The sequence below is a fragment of the Bos grunniens genome, chromosome 22, assembly GCF_055505025.1.
Source record: "Bos grunniens cultivar Pamir isolate PY7600 chromosome 22, Bosgru_T2T1.0, whole genome shotgun sequence".
In the NCBI taxonomy this organism is placed as follows: domain Eukaryota; kingdom Metazoa; phylum Chordata; class Mammalia; order Artiodactyla; family Bovidae; genus Bos; species Bos grunniens.
Genome location: NC_141186.1, coordinates 11,563,660 through 11,586,866, shown reverse-complemented (window position 1 = coordinate 11,586,866; position 23,207 = coordinate 11,563,660). Strand labels below are relative to the sequence as shown.

At 47.4% G+C, this 23,207-nt stretch overlaps 1 protein-coding gene and 1 long non-coding RNA gene across 5 annotated transcripts in view; one reads left to right on the top strand and one right to left on the bottom strand.

Moving 5' to 3' along the window:
• CTDSPL (CTD small phosphatase like) overlaps positions 1-10,876 on the bottom strand; it is a 124,721-nt gene extending 113,845 nt beyond the window's left edge. For all 4 annotated transcript variants that reach the window (XM_086365879.1, XM_086365878.1, XM_086365881.1 and 1 more), the window contains exon 1: positions 10,483-10,876. In XM_086365879.1, the coding sequence (XP_086222005.1) occupies positions 10,483-10,561 (79 nt within the window). In that variant the 5' untranslated portion in view covers positions 10,562-10,876. The remainder of the gene's footprint in view (positions 1-10,482) is intronic.
• An 8,678-nt stretch (positions 10,877-19,554) lies between these two features.
• On the top strand, positions 19,555-22,603 carry LOC147348024 (uncharacterized). Its single transcript, XR_015150909.1, has 2 exons — positions 19,555-19,841; positions 20,995-22,603. It is a non-coding gene; the product is annotated as an uncharacterized LOC147348024 (long non-coding RNA).
• Positions 22,604-23,207: the final 604 nt, after the last annotated feature.

Here is a 23,207-nt window from a genome sequence, read left to right as displayed (position 1 = left end):
CTAAATTCTGGTGTTAAGACGAAAGCTTAAGAATGCATCCTTTGAAGGCTGGCTCAACAACAGTTGTCACTGAAGCCCCACTGATCTAGACTTGATTTCACACTGAATTCATTATCATTTCTCTTTTTCAGGGACAATCAAGATTCTCAAAGCACTAACCCAATTTGACTTTTACATCAGTCACTAGCACTTTGCTGAAATAAACCTTTAAAGGGACAACTCTGCAATTCTAGTCTTCCTTAAAACAATTTGGATAGGTCTAAAAATTAATCAGGGGACTTCTACTTCCAAGAAGATGGAGTATAATTCTTCCTAATCTGTCCACTAGTACAACTAAAAGCCCAGTTTATAGAGCAAACACAAGCTGACTGAAAGGTGGGGGGAAGAAGGCAGAGCAGGGAGGGAGCTGAGAGCTTAAACCAAGGCTGGTGACCCCTGGGTTTTCTTTTGCCTCATATAACCCAAACTCAGAGCCAAAGGAGCTAGATATGGGCAAAAATCAACAGCTGCTGACAAAAAAAAAAAAAAAAAAAAGTCCTTTCAGAAGCCTATTCTTTGTAACCAAAGGACCAGAAAAGGGACAGTCTAGCAAGACAGGAAACTTTCAGATAATAAAACTGCTCTGCTGCAGAGAACACCACACACGCACACACTGTGGCCCCAACCCCACCGAGGTCAGCAAACCCCAAAGGGCATGTAGATCTCCACCCCAACCAGGGTATAAGGAGGCACCCCCTACCCTGCTGGGGCAGTGGCTGAGAAAGCCATGTGGGGAGAAGAGACCTTCACTCCTAACTGCTGGTAATGGGTCCCTCCCTCTCCCAGTGGTGCCAGTGAAGACCATGTGGCTAGCCTGGACTTCCATTCCTACCAAGGTGTCAGAGGAGGCACAAGAAGATTCAGGGTTTTTAGCCTCACCCACTCCCACTACAGAGATCATGTGGGAGCTGAAACTCCCTTCCTGCCCATCAGTTTGTCAGGAGAGGTCAAGTGGAGATCCTGGACTTCTACCTCTCCCTGGCAATAATGGGGCAGTGTTTCCCCTTCTCTGCTGGAGCAGTGTCAGAGAAAACCAACTAAAACTGAAGCTTTAAATAAGACGCAGACTCTCATAACATGATAAGAAAAAGTCCAGATTTCAACTGCAATTCACTTGTTACACCAAGAGCCAGAAGATCTCAAACTCAACGAAAAAAAGACAATCGAGGCCAACACCAAGAAAGCTATTACAATTACCTGACAAAAATTTTCAAGCAGCTATGGTAAAAGCAATTAGGAAGATATTGAAAACAAATGGAAACAGAAAGCCTCAGCAAAGACACAGCAAGTCTTAGCAAAGGAAAACAAGACATAAAGAAAAACTGAATGGCAAATTTTAAGTGAAACAAAAGTTGAAATAAAAAACTTGTGGATAGGCTCAATAGCAGAATGGAGGGGACTAGGAGCAAATCACTGAACTCAGAGATAGGACAAAATTGCCCAATCTGAATCAACAGACAGAAGAGTTTTTTTTTTTTTTAAAGAGTAGTTGGTATTGATAAACCTGTGGGCCTGTAACAAAGGACCTCATATTTGTGTCATCAGAGTCCCAGGAGAAGAGGAGAAAAGAGCAGGGCTAAAAAAGTACTTCAGAAAATAAAGGCTGAAAACGTCCCAAATTTTGTAAGAGACAACCTTACAAATTCAAGAAGCTAAGTGAATCCCCAATAGAATAAACCTGAAGAAATCCACACTGAGACATATCATAACTAAACTTCTGAAAACTAAAGATGATACAGATACTTTGGAAGACAGTTTGACAGTTTCTCACGAAACAAAAAGCCTTCTCACCATACAGTACAGCAACGGTGCTCCTCAGCATTTACCCAGATGAGCTGAAACTGTGTGGGGTCAGTGTTACACGGGAACACTTTCTGCTCAGTTTTGCTATGAACCTAAAACCAACCTAAAAAATAAAGCCCATATTAAAAAACAACAACAACAAACATCGAGGACTTCCCTGGTGGTCGAGTGGTTAAGAATCAGCCTGCCGGTGTGGAGGACATGAGTTCAGTCCCTGGTCCAGGAAGATTCCACATGCTGTGGGGCAACCAAGCCTGTGCATCACAACTAGTGAGCCTGTGCACTAGAGCTGGGGAGCCGCGGCTACTGAAGCCCGCATGCCGCAAAGCCTGCATGCCGCAATCGGAAGCCTGCGCACCGCAACTGCAGAGTAGCCCCGGCTCGCAGAAACCAAGACCCAGCACAGACAAAATTAAATAAAATAGCTAAATTAAAAAAGAAGTTTTCTATAAAATAATACATTGAACTGAATGAAGATGAAAATATAACATCAGAATTTGCGAGATATTGCAAAAATAATACTAAGAGAAAAACGTGTGGCACAGTATGCATATGTTAGGAAAAGGAAACGTCTCAAATCAATAATCTAAGTTCCCTTCCAAGAACCTAGAAAAAGAGCAAAATAAACCCAAATCAAGCATAAGGAAGGAAAATAATAAAGAACAGAAAAGATTATCAGTTGACTTGAAAACATTAAAAGTGGTAGAGAAAAATCAGTGAAATACAAAATGGGTCTTTTTTTTTTTAAAGATCAAGAAAATTGAGAAACCTCTATCAAGTCTCACCAAAAAATAAGATGGAAGACACAAATTACCAATATTACAAATGAAAGTGGGGATGTTAGAAACAGGGGCTGTCTCTTCAGACCCTGCAAGCATCGAATAGATAATGAGGGAATAATACTATGAACAACTCTACACACAAATATGACAACTTCGATGAAATGCATCAAATCTCAAAAAACAAAAATGACACAACTTATCCCATATAAAAGAGATGATCTGAATAGCTCTATAACTATTAGAGAAACTGAATTTGTCATTTAAAAATTCCACCCAAAGAAATCTCCAGGTCCAGACGATTTCACTGGGAATGAATACCAGTATTACACAATCTCTTCCAGAAAAGAGAACAGAATACTTTCCAATTTACTTTACAAAGTTGGCACCAAATTAGATAAAGACCATACCCAAAATGAAAAGCATAGACCAATATCACTCATGAATACAGATGCAAAAATCCTTAACAAAATGGTGGCAATGAGAATTCATTAATACACAAAAAGAATTACATACAAAATCATGAGGCTTATTCTAGGCATACAGGATGGTTCAATATTTTAAAATCTATCAGTGTAATCTACCAGATTAATAGACCAAAGATGAAAACTCACATGATCATATCAATTGATACAGGAAAAACATATGACAAAATTCAACATCCATCTCTGATAAAAACTCTCAGAAAAACTGGAATACAGGAGAACTTCCTTAACCTTTTAATAAAGACATACACACACATACATACACAAACAGCCAACAATAGCCAACAATATACTTTTACAACAGTAAAAGACTGAAATGGGAACAAGGTAAGGATGTCCATTCTCACAACTCTTATTCAGCATACTTCTCTAAGTTTTCATCGACACAATAAAGAAAAAGAAATAAAAGGCATACAAATCAGAAAGGAAGAAATAGAAATGTTCTTATGTGATGACATCTTAAAAGCCTTCTATGTTAAAAGCCTCAAAAAACATACAAAGTCTCTTATAACTAATACGTGAGTTCAGTATAGAGGACATAACAAAGACATACAAAATTAACTGCATTCCTATATACTAGTACCGAACGTGTGAATACCAAAATTAAAAACATAACTAAAATCACTCAAAAAAAAAAAAAAAAAAAGAAACATGTAACCACTTAGATTGGAGAAGGCAATGGCAGCCCACTCCAGTACTCTTGCCTGGAAAATCCCATGGACGGAGGACCCTGATGGGCCGCAGTCCATGGGGTCGCTAGGAGTCGGACACGACTGAGTGACTTCACTTTCTTATGCACTGGAGAAGGAAATGGCAACCCACTCCAGTGTTCTTGCCTGGAGAATCCGAGGGATGGGGGAGCCTGGTGGGCTGCCGTCTATGGGGTCACACAGAGTCGGACACGACTGAAGCGACTTAGCAGCAGCAGCAGCAGCAACCACTTAGATACGTATCTAATAAAAACATTAATAGGACTTGTATGCTGAAAACCTATACACCCCTGATGAAAGAATCAAAGAATACCATATCTCAATAAATGGAAAGACCACGGTCATGAACTGGAAGATTCAATATAGTGAAGATGTTAATTCTCCCCAAACTGACACACAGGCTTAATTTGATTCCTATCAAATCTCAGCAAGCTTTCTGTAGATAGAGACAAGATTATTGTAATATATATGTATATATAGAATATATAGAGAAAGGAACTAGAACTGCTAAAACAAAAGACAAAATTTGGAGGAATCAGGCTATTCTATCTCAAGACTTAATATACAGCTACAATAACCAAGACAGTGGTATAGGCAGAGGGGACAGACACATAAATCAGTGGAATAAAATAGAAAACTCAGAGACCTACACAAATATGACGCGCTGGTTTTTGACTGATACACTGATTTGAAATGCAAAAGAAACTCAAAAGAGGAAGGAAAGCCTTTTCAACAAATGTGGCTAAAGTGATTAGACAGTCAGAGACAAAAAACTTAATCTAGTTGTGGTTCCCTGACGGCTCAGATGATAAAGAATCTGCTTGCAGTGCAGGAGACTCAGGTTCAATCCCTGTGTCGGGAAGATCCCCCGGAGAAGGGGGATCTCCAAGTATTCCTGCCTGGAGAATTCCACGAACAGAGGAGCCTGGTAAGCTATGGTCTATGTGGTCAAAAGAGTCAGACACAATTGAGCAACTAACACTTTCACTTTCACCTTACAAAAATGAAATCACAACAGATAATGGTATTAAATGTAAAACATAAAACTACAAAACTTTTGGGAAGAGCATATGACAAAACACTCAGGTCTAGTGTGAGATAAAGGGTTCTTAGACTTGACCTCAAAAGCACAACCAATTGAAGGAAAAATTGATATATTAAAAACTTTTGTTCTGCAAAATACTGTGTAAGGAGGATGAATAGACAAGCTACAGATAAGGAGGAAATATTTGCAAACCACATACCTGATGAAGGACTAACATCGAGAATTGAAAAGAATTCTCAAAACCCAACAGTGAAAGAAATATCCAATTAGAACATGAACAAAAGACAAGAAGGAACATCTCATCAAAGAAGATATACAGAAGGAAAAAGCACATGGAGAGAAGTTCAACATCATTAGCCATCAGAGAAATCCAAATTAAAACCACAATGAGATACCACTACACACATATCAGAATGATTAATACAAAAAGGTGATATCGAACACTGGTGAGGATGTGGAGAAATTAGATCTTTCAAGAATTGCTGGTGAGATTATAAACTGGTACATTTAATTTGGAAAACAGTTTGGCAGTTTCTTTAAAAAGCAAATATGCAACTACCATATGATCCAGCAATTGCATGCCTGGGTACTTTTCCTGGAGAAATGATGACTTCTCTTTACTCAAAAACCTGTCCACTAACGTTTATAGCAGTTTTATGTGTAATAGCCCAAATTCAGAAACGATTAGATGTTCTTCAAAGAGTGATTGGTTAAACTGTGGTATATTCATCTCATGGAATACTATTCTGCAATAAAAAAGAAGAAAATACTGATATAGGCAACAACCTGACTGAAAATCCAGAGAATTAAGCTGAATGAAAAAAGTCAACTCCAAAAGATCACACTGTTTGATTCCATGTATACACATTCCTAAAATGACAAAATTTCAGAAATGAAGAACAGACGAGTGGTTTCCAACAGGCTGAGAAGGAGTGGGAATGGAAGAAAACTAGGTGTAGTTATAAAACGGCACCATGAGGGATCTTTGAGCTGATGGAATTCTGTGTCCTGACCACACCAATGATTTTGTACAAAGGTTTGGCAAGATGCTAACATTAGTGGGAACTAGGTAGGGGGGTCAGTGTGACTGCTTACAGCTGCATGTAAACTTAAGAGTCATTTCTGAATAAAAAGTTTAATATTAAAAAGTTAATCAAATTGAATCTACTTCAAATTTGTTCCACCATCTGAAATAACTATTGCTTCCAAGAATCTTCTCCTTGATGTAATTTTGTTAGCAGCCCAAAGGTTAAAGGTTTCTGAGTTAAGCTTAAGTGTCGCAAACATGTGGAGGAAATATACCTAGTATCCTGGGCCAAAAATCTGCCAAAACAAACTTGCCTACAGAAATCTCATCAAGGGACATGCATTAGCTTACAGAATAATTAACTGTTCAGCAAGAACTGATATGTGCTTGATAATGTTGCATATTAATTGAGAGGCTTTTGTTTTATTATTATTCAACTCCCTTTAATTACTTATTTTCCTCCAAATAGCTATGGGAAATTTCCTTTTGTTAAAAAAATTCATCTGTAAAACACAAGGACATTTTCATTAATATTTAAACAAAAAGGCAAAGTTCCCTCACTTTCCAGCTCAGTCTTTTCCCCAGGGAAAATCACTGTTGTTCGTTTGAAGTATTTTTTCAGATTATTTTTTGTGTGTCTCTAGACATATGTACAGTTTTATGTCTGTGTGTCTGATATTTTTTAAAATACAGACAGGATCACACTGTTTATATTATTCAATTACTTTACCCCCACCCTGCTTTAAAATCTCTTGGAAATGTGCGTGTTAGTATCCTTAGATCTAATTTAATTCATTCTTTCTAAGTGCCTTATAGTATTTTGTGGTATTGACGTACTACAGTCTAATCCTTTGGCACTTAGGATGTTTCCGATTTTTTATATTGCAAGCAATGTAGACATTGGTGAAAATCCTTGTATGTGTTTCCTGTAGCATATATAAGGCTTTTTCTCTAGGACAGAAACCCAGAAGTATACCTGGCTTCACAGGTATCACCAATATTGTTGATTGGCTGAGATTATACCCGTTCCCACCTATTCCCAATTATCTTCTTTCCTGCGTCCAAACCAAAGGTTGGAGTGACCATGTGACCCAGTTCTGGCCGATTAAACATCACCAAAAGTTTGCTGGGTGGTCCCTAGCAATATTTGTGCTTTCCAGTTAAAAATAGCTGGACCTTTTTCCTTCCCTGAAGGTGGCTATGGTGTTTGAAGGGGTGGCAGCCACATTACAACATGTAGTAAAGTTAAGGGAATCACAGTGATGTCAGCTGTGATACTAATGAGTTGCCGAACTAAAGCTATCGACAGGTACCTCCAGACTGCTTGCTATGTGACAAGAATAAACCTCTGCCAGGTTAAGCTACAGTGTTAAGTCTGGTTTTCTATTACTTGCAGCCAAATATGTTTCTAAGAGATTCAGTACTCAAATATTCTCTAAAAAGTCTGTACTCACTTCATTCTCCCACAAAGGTTTATAACAGTATTCCTTTCCCAAAACTTTTGTTTACTTTGAATGTTGTCAGTCATTTCAATGTTTAAACAAGCTGACACAGAAGAAAAATTTCACAGGAAGTAAAGCATCATTTCATACATTTATTGGACATTCAAATTTCCTCTTCTACAATTTTTCTTGTTCATATCTCTTGACCACTTTTCTACTGTATTGTTAGACTTTTTCTTATTGATTTGTAAATTTCCAGATAGTAAAGCAGCCTGGGCTAAACTCACACCGAAAACTGCCTCTGTATCTTTATACTATCAGTCAAGTCAAACACGATTACAAAATAAATCTTCGGTGACAGGCCACACCTCCGACAGGGACAATCATGTCTGAGTGCTCACTACCACGTGGCAAAGTGTCAAAAAGTAATTCAACTTGTGCAAACAACCCGGGCCCCAGCCCACACTTACTACTTCCTCTGCAAACCTCCACCTAAAGAAAGGTATATGCAACAGTGACACACTGGTGAACCAGGCAGAGTCTTTAACAGACTTCATCTCATTTAATCCAAATCAAACCCAAAAGGCAGTCATTATTAATCCTATTTTAAGAACAAAAAATAAAAGTAAACTTTTAAAACCAAGAGTTTCTTTCCTATCACAAAATCTTACATTTCAGGCTGCATAACTAAAATCAAAACGATTAAGAGTTCACCTAAAACTTGAGTGATAACAAAATCCATTGTGCCTGTCTAAATATATCAACATGCTTAAGCAAGAAACATTGTTAAACATGTTTAGTGGTTTATGAATCTGAGCAAAGTATTCCAAAGCTAGGTTCTACAGTTTATTGCCACACTATAGTTAACCCAAATTATTTTGCTTTAAAGTGAGAAACTAAACTGAGTAAGATTTTAATGCTTCAACAAGAAGCACTGACTACAAGAAGCCACCGACCCCACCCCAGAGAGGCAGGTAAGGAATTCCTCTAATCAGTTATCAACCAACCAATCTGACGCTAGAAAACAAACAAAATAAGCAGTTAAAGATAATACAAGATTGTCATGAAAAGAAACATAAACAAGTTGAATAGAACAGGCACCATCCTTGAATAGAACAAGCACTATCCTTGAATATTTGTACATGGTTTGAATTTTGGATAACTGTCTCCACTTTTAAAAGTTTAGGAGCTAGAGGAAAAGAGAAAGTTGGGGAGGCGCCTGCTCCTGCAATCAGGTGGGGAGCAGTAGGAAGGCTGAAGTCCTGACAAACATTTTCCTGCTTTCTGCCACACCTCTCATCACAAGAGCTGTGGATTCTCTCTGGCACAGCATCACACAAAGCACTCAATCCACACTGGAGGAGAAGCAGAGGCATCAAATCTCCTCGATGCCTCCAAGCAAACTGTCCCTGAGGGGACATGCCCAGCCCAGGGACAGCAGGCCCGGGCCCCAGGAACCAACAGCCCCAGCAACAGGAAGGCCAGACCAAGCAAGGCGCTGCCCACTTGGGCCCCAGAGAGACATGGAGATCCATCTGGAGCAGCCTCCTCCAGTGCTTCAGCCCCTCTGTAAGGCACAGAAACATGCCTGGGGGGAGTCTGATTTCTAATTTTACACAAAAGAAAACAAGTCTGCAGACACACAGTGTTTACGGTCTATGGAAACTGCAAATGAGTTGACAAATCGCCAATCTGAGGGGTGACTCTGGTGGGCTTGCCCAGGGATTCCTGCCTGGGGAGAGGTAATGGAGTGTTTCCCCCACCCCCATGCCACTCCTCAGCAGAGCTGCACACCTCACCCAACTGGCACAGCAAGGTTAGTAACACATGTTAAGAAATCTGACTCTCTGCCAAAGTCAAAGGCCAGGCTTGGAGAGGGGAGGGGGGAGCATCCCAGTGGGCTGCTCCTGACCTCAGTGCAGGTGTTTGCCAGGCACACAGCAGGAAGATTTAGTCACAGAACAAAACAAGCCAGATTCCTTGGCCCTTCAAAACTGTCCAAAGCTCAGGCCAGCTTACTAGAGGGACAGTAACCAGGGCTCATGAGAGAGGGGGACAACAGGCCTCCAAGAGGGGCAGGGACACAAAGGAAAAGAGCAATGAGGGGTGGGTGATGGGGCCAAAATGTGCTGGAATCAAACCAGGTGCTTCAGCACCGTGCCGGCTCTCCCGGGAGGGACACACCTGGCACCCAAGGGCTCCTCCGAGGGTCCGTTAGAGCTGGGCCCTAAAGGGGCCACCAAACCCTGTAGATGCACCCAACAGGTGCCACTGAGACAGCAAGAGTCAAGCAGGGGGCTAGCTCAGCAATGCTCCCCCCACCCCACTTGCGCAACCAACTAAACACACCCAAGCACACAGCCTCACTGTCGGGTGAACACACAGGCTCATCGTCAGGCACAGCACACACGCAGTCTTCCTAGGTGTAACTGCACACACACACACACACACACACACCACCCTGCCAGTCCATGGGCACAACATACTCAACCTGCCAGTTCAGTGCTGTGAGCTCACAGTCATGTTCATACACAAACTCTGTAGGGAATGAACACATACAAACTCTGCAGGCTCGGGCTCATGCAGGCACACACACACACACAACTCCACAACCTCCTAGTCAGGTACACACAAACATACATAATGTACACAAGCACACTCACAGCCTGTCGGGAAAACCGGTGCTCACACACCTTTACCATCTCTCAGTTGGCCTGTGCATACCCACAGCATGCAAGTGTACACACACAAGTGCACACACACGTAATCCGATAGACACACACACTCACAACCTATCCGTTAAGTGCACACATAGCCTTCCAACCTCTGCCCACTGCATACACACGACACACACACTTCCAACCTGCCAGAAACACACGCGGGCTCACAACTTCTCCGTCGCGTGAGCGCACACACAAACTCCTGGCCCGCAGGGTCACCCCCACATCGCCGCCACCCGGAGAAAGGCGCACGCCCCCTCCCGCGCCCCGAGCGGCGCGGGCACACTCCCCCTCCCGCCCGCTCGCCTCCCTGCTGCGCACCCCGCACCCACGCACCCCTCCCCCAGCCCGCGCCAGCGCCCGGCAGCCAACTCCGGTCGCGCGGGGAGTGCCCACGCCCCCGGCCTGCGCCCGGCCCGCGCCCCTCCTTACCTTTCTCGCCGGCGCCCGGGGCCCGGCCCTCGTCCTCCTTGGGGTTGGTCACCTGGGTGATGATGGCCGGGCCGTCCATGGGTGCGCGGCGCGGCGGCCGCCCGCCGGCCCGGCCCCCCGGCAGCCAGGCGCACGGGCGCGCGGCGCGGGGGGCGCGCGGGGCCGCGGGCCGGGGGGGCGCTCGCCGCCGCCGCCTGGGCGCGCCCGCCGCCCGGCCCCGCGCTCTGTGAGAGGCGGCCCGGGCTCGCGCCCCCGCTCCCGCCGCCGCCGCCGCCTCTGGGCTGGAGCGGCCGCCGCCTCGTCACCATGAACCCCGGAGCCGCGCCCGGGAGAGCCGCGCAAGGAGAGGCGGAGCGGGAGGCCGGGCGCCGCGGGAAGCGGGAGCGGGCGAGGGGGAAGGAGCAAGCGAGGAGCGAGGGCGGGCGGGAGAGAGGGAGGGAATGAGGGAGGGAACGAGGGAAAGCGGGAGGGCGGGCGGGTGGGTGTGTCCCGGCCGGGGGACCGGCCTCCGCCGCCGCCGGCGCTGCCCGCCAGCCCCGGGGGGAGAGGGGTGCGGGGTGAGACCGAAGCGCTGGGTGGAGGGCGGGAGGGGTTCTTGGGCAGACGCGGGGTGGGGGGGACGGGCTTGGGGTGTAGGGGATTCCAGAGGGGTCCTGGCGGTCGATGTGAGGGCCGAGGTGTGTGGGGCGTCAGGAGGCCTGGGAAGATGAGTGAGGTGAGCGGCCTGGGGTGCGAAGGCCGTGAGGAGTCTGGCAGATGAGTGCGCTGAGGGGTGTCGGGGGCTAGGCAGAGGCCCGCGGGGGTGCGGGTAGGGCCCCGGGGTCCGAGGCGAGATCGCACGGATGGGAGAGTGAGGAGGGCCCTTGGAAGGATATTTACCGGGAGAAGGAAGGAAGAATAGGAGGTAGAGGCGAGGGATGGGGAGAAGGGTCCCGTGAGGGTGTCTTGGGGGAGGTGCTGCGTGAGGAACATCCCGGCACGGGAAGCGAGGGCTCAGTCACATGGCGTGGAGGGCAGCGGTTTGCGAATAGAGGCTGCTAAGAGTGGTCCCTTACCGCGAAGCGACCCCGCGGAGAGGTTCGGGGCGCTGGTGCGAGGGAGTGAGTACTCGGGAGCGTGAGGAAGGTTCAGGGGGACGCAAGGGTGCGCGAGGCGGGGGTGAAGGTCCCAGAGTGTGGGGAATTCCGAAGGGTCCGGAGAGAGTAGGAGTTGGGTGGGGGAAGGGTCCGCGGACAGGGCTGGAGGCTCCAGGCATGGAATGCCTGAGGAACCCACTTCAGCATCGGCCTCGAGAGCCCGCGTGCTGGACTGTGGGTCTTCGGGGACCAACCTCCTGGCACGTGGCGTCAAGCGGGACCTGGAAAATGGGCATTTCCGGGTGCTCTGCAATAAGGGGCCCAGCCTGGGGAGCGAGTGGAAGGCTGAGGAGAGTAAGGGGCCTGTGGCTGCCGAGCTGAGCAGGGACTGTACTTCTGAAGAGCAGGCAGCCACTGTCAAACCTGGGGCGAGGGCCAGAGCGCTGGCATGAAGGCAAAGTGCCCCCTCACACTTGGAGGGCCCGGGGGCCGTCTCGCTCCCGCGCCTTCGCCTTGCAACTTGGAAGGGGCGCTCGCTGGAAGACCAGTATGCCAGGGGGCGGGGCAGTGCCGCAGGAGGGCGGGCCCGGGAGCGGGGCGGGAGCGCTCGTGCTTGCTCTCCACCAATCAGGAGGATTTGGGAGGGCCCGCGGTGCGTGACGTAGGTGGGCACGGCTGAGTGGGCGAACTGCGGCGTGGAGCGCCCTGCGCGCGCATTTCACGTCCATCCTCGTCGTGGCTTAGAGGAAGCCAGGTTGGTGGGACGTTTTCTCACTCCACGACCCCTGGAACCCCTGGAGCCAGGTCGCGTGCTCACCAGGGGAAGCAACTAACCTCTAAGTTTTCAAGTACACTTCCCCAAGCGCTTCTGGCAAAGGGCAGCCAGCAGACCTAGCCGGTCTCTTCATCAGGTGGAGCAGATAGGGTTCCAGTGTGGGAGACAGTCCTGGGACAGGGGCCCTGTAGCCGAGGCAGGTAAGAAACATTTCAGAGGAGCTACCTAATAAGGTAGTGGGGGGCGGCGAATTTGCCCCCAAATCCAGGACCTCAAGTTACATCTGGGTTTTGAGCTTGTGAGTAGGGCCAGGAGCCGGCTGCCTCGCGTGTGCTCCCCTGTGAGTAAGCTGCTCTTATGTCGGCTCCTTTGGGACTGCAGTGAATTGCCTGGGGCAGCTGAACCATGAAGGTTGAAGCAAAGTGCCCTTCTGGTTAGGAAGGCAAGTCTTAGTGTGAGTAACCCAGTCTCCAGCACATGCCTGGCCTAACCCTCCCTAGTGCAGAGCAACTTAGGGCCCCATGGCACTGAGAACTTCCCTTGTCCCCACTTATAATGCTTTTCTCTTTGTTCTGAGATTATGGCTGGCCCAGGGGCTGGCAAGTTAAGATGCTCTCTGAATGCAGAAAAGGGAACCCTCCTACACTGTTGGTGGTAATGTAAATTGGTAGAGCCACTATGGAGAACAGTATGCAGGTTCCCTGCAAAAACCAGGGTTGAGATTTCCCTGGTGGTCCAGTGGCTAAGACTCCACACTCTCAATGCAGGGTGCCTGCTTTTGATCCCTGGTTTGGGAAGTAGATGCCACATGATGCAACCAAGGGTTCGCATACCACAACTAAAGATCCCACGTGCTGCAACTAAGACCTGGTGCAACCTCCCCCAAAACAGAGTTGATGTATGATCCACAAGTCCCAACCCTGGGCCCATATTCCAATAAAACTTGCACCCCCTATGTTCACAGCAGCACTGTTTACAATAGTCAAGACAAGGAAACAAATCTAAATGCCCATAGACAGATGAATAGATGAAGATGTGCTACATATATATATATATATACACACACACAATGAAATATTACACAGCCATAAAAAGAATGAAATGCCATTTGCAGCTGCTTGGATGGACCTAGACATTACCATACTAAGTGAAGTAAGTCAGGCAGAGAAAGACAAATACCATATGATACCACTTACACGTGGAATCTAAAACATGATACAAGTGAACTTACCTATGAAACAGAAACAGACTCACATTTATAGAGAACAGATTTGTGGTTGCCAAGAGGGAGTGCGGGCAGGGGAGGGACGGATTGGAGTTTGGGACTAGCAGATGCAAGCTATTACACGTAGGACAGATAAACAATAAGGTCCTATTGTATAGAACAAGAAACTATAGTCAATATCCTGTAATAAACCATAATGGAAAAGAACACGAATGAGTATATATACATATGTATGACTGAACCACCCTGATGTACTGACACAACATTGTAAATCAACTGTATTTCAATAATATATATACATAGACATGCATTCATATATATGTATATGTGTGTATATATATAACCCAAGGAAGATGATAGGGCTTTGGGTGGACCTGTCCTTTGATTTCTAGTAATACTTATGGAATAGAACAAGTTGAAACTTTAAAAGAACAGAATATATATATATAATATATACACACAAATGTTCTCTGAATTGAATTTTTAAAAACCATTAAATTCCAAGAGGTCAGAGAGGGATCTGCCAGAGATAGCTGTGCAAGGTGATACAGTTCTACAGTTCTTGGTATATAAACACAGAGATCAGCATCCCTGCTGCCCAGTTAGTGAAGCATCCCATTATCCAGGGCAAGGTGATGTGAGCATGTGCACTCACGTGAGGTAAGGTCTGGATTCCTTTTGGTTGGGGGACTGTCAGAGGTTCTGCTACTTAGCTGAGGCTGGGAAACAGCTCAGAGCCAAAGGAAGTAATTTTTATACACAGATTATCTTCAGTCTGGCCTTTCCTGTCCTATAGATTTTCCCCAGGACCCTCCAGTAACAATTTTCCCATACCTGCATCCTCCACCTTCCTCAGCTTCCTGAGACCACCTGAAAAATAGAATAAAAAACCTATCTTTCCCTTCTTTATCTCAGGTTCAAGCAAGAAAATAACTTGCTTTCACTCCTTCTCTATATTCTATTCATTTAAAGTTTCAATATATTATTTATTTCATAGTATGAATAAAAATCAAAGGACAAGTTCACCCAAAGCACTATCATCCTCTTTAGGTCAGCCTCTTTTCCCTGTCCTTGCCCATATGTTGACATAATTTTTATGTAGCTATAAAAAAACCATGGTTAAAATTATAAGGTGAGCATTTTTCTATGTGGTGACATAATCATCATAACTACCATTCTACATGATTGCATAATACCTCACTGAATGAGTCTTACATAATATCTTGGTTTTTCAGATGAAGGAAAGATTTCAGAATTGCTACTGGGACAACTGATTAGCCATGAGGGAAACAACATATTGACCTTGGTACCTTATAAGATACCAAGATTGATCAGTGAATTAAATATAGAAAATTCATATGTAAATATACCAGAACAAATAATGGGGGAAGCTTTTTAAAAAATCTTGGATGGTAAAGACCTAAGAGAAACAAAAAGTCCAGAAATTACAAAGGATCAGATCGATACACTTGGCATCATTTGTTCATTCAATGAATATTATATTGAGTACCCACTATGTGCTGCTGGGTTCTGTTCTAGACACAAGATCTCAGAGTAACACAAAATGAGGGCTGGGGAGCTGGATTATGATACTCACACATCAGTGCTATCTAGCAGCTGTCCTGGGGGCCTTAAGCCCCCAGCACTTTGGGCTCTCCGGGAATGGCAGAGAGCAGCCCCAGTGACCCAAGGACAGGTGTCAGTTATCAGAGGCAAAGCACATCCAGCCCCAGAGAGGAAGGCAGTAAACAAACAGTAAAAGGGCTCTAAGAGGACAGTGCACCAAAATCTTGGGTCAGTCACATTTTCCAAACTCCTCTCATGCAGTGTCCTTGCACTATTTAATATTTTTCAATTCACTTGATTTAAATAGGATTCTTTCAACAGAAAAAATTGGTGGATAAGATTTTTTGAGAGACAAATATAAAATGTAGGAAGGACCACCACAGCCCTAAAAAGAAAGAGTTGCACAGACTGAGGGGCAGAGATAGATACCAAGGATTTGGGGGGATGGGCAAGAGTCCAGGCCTGGTGAGCTTTGGCCCTGAGGTGCAAAGAAAGAGCAGGAGGGAAGGTGGGAGTGTTGGTGGGGGCGGCCTGGCCTGGAGTCTCCCAGACATTCCTGGGGAGAACCCCAGGGTGGGAGGGGGCAGTTGGACCAGGAGGTGAGGGATGGGGTGACACTGCTCTGAGGCTGCCCTTGTCAGAGGAACACTGGGTGTTGAGATCAACATGGTGATTTGAAGACAGGGGGACTGGGGAAAGATACAGAAGGAGTGTCCCCAGCAGAGATAACAGCAGCATGTTGCCAGGCTTAGTGGTGGTGGAGAGCACGCGTGGGGAAAAGTCTGCAGTGGCTGGAGTTTTCAGCTCTGGTGATGTGTAAAGCAGTCATAACCCAGGAGAGGCACCTGTGCTTTACTCTGGGGACTGTGGGCATGACAGGTTCAGATATGTGTTTAGAAAGTTCCTATTGACCAACAGGGTTGGGGCAGGGCAGGAGGCAGGGAAACCCACGGATGATGCTGCATTAACCCAGAAAGGAGCGGAGGGCGGTGTGCTCTGGATCTGCCATTCCCAGCCTGCCCCTACTCTGCTTTGTGGTTTTGAACCTCTTCCCTCCAGGCTCTCCTCTCCCTCTGCTTTTCTCTCTTCTCTGTGGGCATCTCAGTCTCATATTCTGTCTGTCTGTTAGTTTCTGTACCTGTTTTTCTGTGTCTCTGTCTTTCTCTGATTCCAACTGTTTCTGCTTCTGGCTCTATCTTCCTGGTTCCTTTTAGGAGCAGAGCCTGAGGGTGCCAAGTCTTCTGTTGGGAAAGAAGTGGGAGTGGGATCTGGGCAAAGATTCCTGATGGTCAGTCCAGTGGCTGTGAACCTGAGCCCACCCACGATCTCTCTCTTGGGGTCACCTTGGGACTGAATGAGGTTTATCCAGGCTACATTCCTTCTCTCATACTGTGAACCAGGCTCAGAGTTTGAAGTCAGTTCCCCAAAGGCCTGCTTTAGCTTAGGCAGGACAAGCTACACCCACAGAGGTCCTTTTGTATATCCTCCAGGTGTATATTGGGTGCCTTCAGTGAGCCAGGCTTGGGCCAAATGCAGTAGACAAAGCATCCTCAAGGAGCTTGCAGCCTAATGGAAGAGGTAGAGAACTAATCAGAGACTGGCAGCAGTCCAGGGGGTCTCCTCAGAGGAGATGATGCTAACAACGTCATTTTTGAAGCCTTCAGATTCTGGGCAACAGGACTTTTCCATCCATAGTGTCCACAGAGAAGGCTGCATTGAGGACCAGGAGGACATAATGATGAAGGAAGAGATTATGGTCTTGAAGGCCAGGTTGAGTTTGGGCTTTAACCTGCGGGTGATCTGAGGCCATTGATACTTGTTGGGCAAGGCAGAGGCATCATTTAAGAAACTAGTTCAGATCTGTAGGTTGAAGTGAAAAACAACTCAAGCCAGCTTAAGCAACAATGGGAGGGGGACTCTACTGGCTCACAGAACTAAACCACAGTACATGCCGGGGCTAGAATGGTCTGGAACAGATCCCCGGAATGGAGGAGCTGGAGGTCCCTAGGGGGAGGATGTGAGCTCTTGCTGCCCCTCCCATCACCTGGAGGATCAAGGAACTGGGGAGCCCCCAGGCTTCCTTATGCCCCAAGACACCCTGTCTGTTCCTCACTCAGGTTGCCCCAGGATACCATTCTTAAGGGCTCCTCAGCAGCTCAATTTTTAACCCTTAATACCCATGCTTCCCCACATCCCGATTCTTGCTTTTCAAGAACCCCTCCTCCCCCCATCACACACGGGTCCCTCAACTAAACGCCTGTGTCCACTGCCAGCTGGGGCCTCTCAATCATCTTCTCCCTCTGCCTTGTCCCCAGAGATGCCTTCCATCTGTATCCAGGTGGGATCTGTACACAGGATCCTTCCCACCTAGAGATAGTTCACTCCCAAGGATGAGTGTGTGTGTGTGAGTGTGTGTGTGAGTGTGCGTGTGTGCAGGCGCGCACTTAGTCACTCAGTCGTGTGCAACTCTTTGCAACCCCATGGACTGTAGCCCACCAGGCCCCTCTGTCCATAGGATTTCCCAGGCAAGAAATACTGGAGTGGGATACTGAAAATACTTCTCCAGGAAATGGCAGACGCACTGCTGCCAATAGTGAAGTCTACTCCAGACTTCACTCCCAAGAATAATGCCCGCTACTGGGCCAGTGGTCCAGCAGGTGTAGCCTGCCCTCTGGTGGCCCCCATGTTGTGAGGTCCTTTTCATGTGCCCAGTTGGATACGGAAGCTGGCCTCTCTCCCTGCCAGCTCCCTGGGGGGCTGGTATCCTAGCTAGATAGGATACAGCTCAGTCGTGTCCCCCAACTTCATCTGGCTGTTGTGATGTGCACATCTGCCCAGCCTTTCCCCGAGTATTAACAGAAAATCCCTCAGGAATGTGAGGGCTGGGGTGCCTGTCTGCAGGGGTGGAGAGCAAGGGAATTAGAGTGATGTGTTCCACTTGGCAGCCGGTGCTGGAGTAGGAGCTGAAATGGCAGAGTGAATGCTGGCTGCTGGTGAAGGAGAAAAGGGCAGTCAGCCAGCAGTCCCAAGTACAGACACAAAAGGACACGTGGAGTAAAGGTGGTGGTCAGGATGCGTTTGGAGATTTTGAGAGCAAGACTCAGCTGGAGCTCAGATAGACTCCGGAGCCTTGGGGCTGAGATGTTGCATCCTTGGGGTACCCAGATCCAAGAAGCCTCCCTGGAAGAGGATACCCTAGCCACTTCCCCTCTACTTCCAAAATTCTAGATCCGCCCTGCCCAGAGAACTTGAGTGGACTGAGGGGACGCAGCCCTGTGTTTCGGTCTTCCCTGGAGCCCTGAGTATGGGGAGGACATGGTCTCACCCTGAAACCCTGTTACAAAGCAACCGCTACAGAGGCAGAGTGGCAGGGCAGACCTGTCACTTCGTCCATGGCAGCAGTGGCTTTGCTGCTTAAAGGGGCCGAGTCACCAAGTCCTAGGTTGGTTTGGTGACTCTGGAGCCAATGAAGCCCCGTGAGGTGGGCCCATACATGGATTGCCCCTTCAACACCTGCCCCGTGTCGGGTCCTCAGTGTCACCTGGCCAGGCTGGTGGAGGCTGCTCTGGCCTGGCGGCTGGCAGCTGGCCTCTCCCACCTACATTCCTCAGCCCCTGGCTCTGGCCCAGGCACGGGTGTCCCCTTTGCTCCCTGACCTGTGCTTGCTGAGGCTGCGTAACCCAACAGGGACAGACCCAGACCTGCCTGCGGTCTGTGGCATGACCTGTTTGCTGGGCAAGTCTGGTCACGGACACACAGCTTGGCACACACAAGAACATTGTGTGCACAGGCTCACACTCATGCCAGGACACAGGGCACACCCTTGACAGGGCCGTCTCTGCCCAGGCTGGTTTCTCCCACCTTGGCACTGCCCCCTCCTCGCTCTCCAGCCCTCCCTGGAACCCTGGTCTCCTGCCCTCGTGGTCCTGAACACTCCTGGTCCCAAACACTCCTCCATGTATACGAACACAAGTGAGGGCAAGGGAGCATCTGTCGGCAATTTCTATTTTTCCCTCAAATGTCCCCAGAGGTCTAGAGGGAGAGAGGCCCAGCCTATCTCTTTTGGAAGTGGAGGAATGGAGAACACAGGGAGAAAAAAAAATGATCTCAATAAATCAGCCCACTTCTTGATTCCACTCTCCCTCCCTCCCTCTTCCTTTCCTCCTCCAGTCTCCCCCTCCCTAGTTCCCCACCCCCACACTGTGTCAATGGGCCTCTGCCACACCTGATCTCCCTGCACTGCTGCCCCCCAACACCCCTAAAGCTTCACCCCAGGGAACCACCACCGTACTCAGCTGACTACACAGTCTCATGGCCGTGGCTGCATTCCCTGTGCTCTACACTTGAGTGCTGGGCTGCGGTGGGTGGGTGGGCATGCGGGCCTGTCTCTGCTGAAAGAGGCCCCGGGGCAAGTGCTCCCTCTCTCTGAGCCTCCCCTTTGCAGGCAGGAGCAGGCAGATGACGGTCTGGTTCCAGAAGGCTCTGGAATGAGTGCAAACCAGAAGAGGGCACCCCTCGCAGTCTGAGCTTGGAGACGGGACCAAGGAAGTGAAGTTTCTGGACATCTTTGGATGATTAAAAATTATTTTTAAAACAGTAAAAGTAAAATACTTTGGAAAAACGAAGAAGACACTAGTCACCCATATGAATGTGGCCAGACCTTGAGTGTTCACAAAACTCTTCAATGTTTTCTGTCTCCGTGAGCCCTGTGATGAAGGTGGGTGAGTGCCCCTCATCTTGCTTGCTTACTGTATGCCAGGCTCTGGCTGGGTACCACATGGCCCCAGTGATGAGAGGCCCACTTGGCTGCAAGGAATGAGACTCTCTTAGGGAAGGGCCAGCATGGGGGTCTCACAGCAGGGCTCTCTGCCCCACCCAAGGCCTCACAGGAGCCTAACTAACTCAGATCCTGGAGAAGCCCACCACCTGAAGGTCCCAGGGATGCTGAGGTCCCACTACTGACATGAGGAGCTGGATCCTGACATTCAGGATCAGGGCCACTCCAGCCCAGAGCACCTGTTATTCCAGAATAAGTCATTAGTCACGAATGAGACTCACTTAGGGTCTAAGCACTTGTCTCCTGCTAGCAACTCACTCATTTTCATTTTGGGGGGCCATGCTGCGTGGCTTGCCGGATCTCAGTTCCCCAACCAGGGACTGAACCTAGTCCAGGGCAGTGAAAGCCCAGACTCCTAACCCCGAGACCATCAGGGAACTCCTGACTCACTCGTTTTCGTAAAAAGTGAAAGTGAAAGTTTAAGTTGCTCAGTCATATCTGACTCTTTGCGACCCATGGACTGTATGTAGCCTGCCAGGCTCCTCTGTCTGTCCATGGGGATTTCCAGGCAAGAATACTGGAGTGGGTTGCCATTCCCTTCTCCAGGAATCAAAGCCAGGTCTCTACTGCGGGCAGATTCTTTACCATCTGAGCCACCAGGGAAGCCTATTTCCATAAACCCCGGTTTAAATTCAAAATAGAGAATTCGTTCAGCTTAGCTCAAGTTACTACAGTTGTATAAAAATCACTCGAACACTTAAAAAAAATATTTCTATGCATACAGCTTACAATTTGGGCAGGACTTGACAGGCATAGCTCGGCTCTGCTTTACGTGGTGTCACCGGTGCTTCTTGAAGGCTGGGGCGGGAATCGTCTGGAAGCTCACGTTCTTACATTGTGGCTGATGCCAGTTGTCGGCTGTAGGCTGAGACCTTTGGGCTCTTGGCTGGAAAACCTACGAATGGTTGTATCAGCCATGCCTGCTCTGATGTTCCGACATCCTGGGGCCCTGCTGACTCTGGAGTCCCTGCCCATCCCAGGGCTACCTCATTCCTGGAGAAAGCAAATAACTTGTTAAAAACATGTCTTCCAGGTTTCCCTGGTGGCTCAGTGGTAGAGTCTGCTTACCAATGCAGGAGGCGTGAGTTTGACCCCTGGTCCGGGAAGATCCCACTTGTATGAAGCAACTGGGCCTGTCCGTGCGCCACAACTACTGAGCCTCTGCTCTAGAACCCGGGAGCCACAACTACTGAAACTCACACACCCGAGAGCCTGTGCTCCACGATAAGGGAAGCCACCACAAGAAGAAGCCCTTGTACCCAAACTGGAGGGCAGCCCCTGCTCTCTGCAACTAGAGAAAAAGCCCGCACAGCAACGAAGACAGCACAGCCAAAAATTAAAAAAACAAAACCAGCATGTCTTTCATGCAAATCAGTCAATCCAGAGCCACCTCCTTGATGGAGCTATTATACCCCAGGCCGCTACTGCCCTAATCCCCTTAGGACCAGGTACCAGACTACAGATAGTCCTTGTATCCTAGAGCCCACTGAAACTATTCTAACTAGCCAATCCTAAACTGGCTAACCTGTCTCACTTGTTCCTTTCCATTGACACCACAGTAAAATCTCCTGCCCCAGTTTCCCTTTCTTGCTGTGCCTCCTGACCCAATCTGGTTCTTCCTCGTGTGTGCTACCCCCCACTTCCCCGCGGCATAGTGCAAACCCTTCTCTTGGAAACTCTGAGAATAACAAACTGTCTTTTCATCAGCAATCATCTTTGGCCTTTCCAAGGCCCAATCAGCAGGGAGCCTCCTCTGACTTTAGTATTCCTGGCCCGTGCTCCCCTTGGCCTGCAGACCTATTAACCAGGAAAGTACAATTGCAGAATGAGAAGGGAGAGGTGGAAGGAAGGTCCCCTGGGTCAATCTGCAAACTGCTAAAACGTATCCTGGCTCTGGCAGACGGGGCTGCACCTTCAAATGAGACCATCCCATGTGCTGCACGGGGCCCCTGAAGGAGGCCCTGCTGCTACTCAGAAAAGCTTGATGTGCCAAGAACAACATTTCCCTTTCCGATACCGAAACACATTTTTCTTCCTTTCTAACTTAATTCAACTTTAAAGTTTCTTTTCCTCTTTTATTGATATAAATAAATTTTCCTCAACAGTGGAGTTCTGAAAGATTCTTAGATACCACCCCCCAGTGCTGTGTATGGCTGAGACCAGGAACTGGGGGGCAAGGCTGCTTGCACCTCTCCAAAGACAGCTGATGAAATGCAGGACTTCCGCAGGGGAAGACTGTCTGGACCACAACCACTCTTCCTTGTCTCTGAGGACTGGGGCTGCCTTCAGATGGAAACTCCTTTATTAGCAAATCGATTATTTATATAAGGGCTGTCTCTGCAGCTTCCTCATTGGTGCTAAGCTGCTTTAAAAGTTCCAGATGCAGCAAAGCACTCTCCAGCTCTGGTCATGGTTGTTATCAGACTTCACTCAAAATCAACTCAAGAAAACAGCTTTAAACTGGAGACTGCAAACTGGCAACCCAGAGGTGACATCAGCCCACAGGCCCAGGCTTGTAGCAAACACGGTTTGTCATCGTTGTTTTGTTTTTGCTTATATACTGCAGTCTCTCATAATCTTTTTTTTATAATTATAGACTTATGGAAACTTTGCAAGAATAAAGAATTCCATATACTCTTCAACTAGACTCCCAAATGTTAACTTTAATCCCCTGTATTATTATTATGTAGACCATTTGAGAATAAGCTGCAGGCTTACTCCCAAACAGTTTAGTGAATATTTCCTAAAAACAAGAATAGTCTCTTATATAGCCAAGTAAAGTTACCCATCAGGAAATTAACATCATTACAGGAGACCTTCATCACCTGGAGACCTTATTCACCTTTCATCAACTGACCCATTCTGCCCTTTATAGCAAAAACGAAAATTTTTTTCTAGTTCAGAATTGAATTTAGGTTTATGATGTTAGGTTTCTCTTGCCCGCCACCCCCAGCTTGCTACAGATTCTCCAAGGCTGGGGATCAGCACTTTGGTGATGGCATGGATTTCTGTGTCTCCTTTATGTCTGTATTTTAACGAAAGGTTTAATAAGTTGCTATGAGCAAACTTTGCAGTTATCCTCTCCCTCACAGGAGGGCCTGTAACCTCCCTAAGTGACTACATACAGCCTATATCAGCCGAGGATTTTATTTTTGGGCTTTCCTTGTGGCTCAGCTGGTAAAGAATCCGCCTGCAATGCAGGAGACCTGAGTTCGATCCCTGGTTTGGGAAGATCCCCTGGAGAAG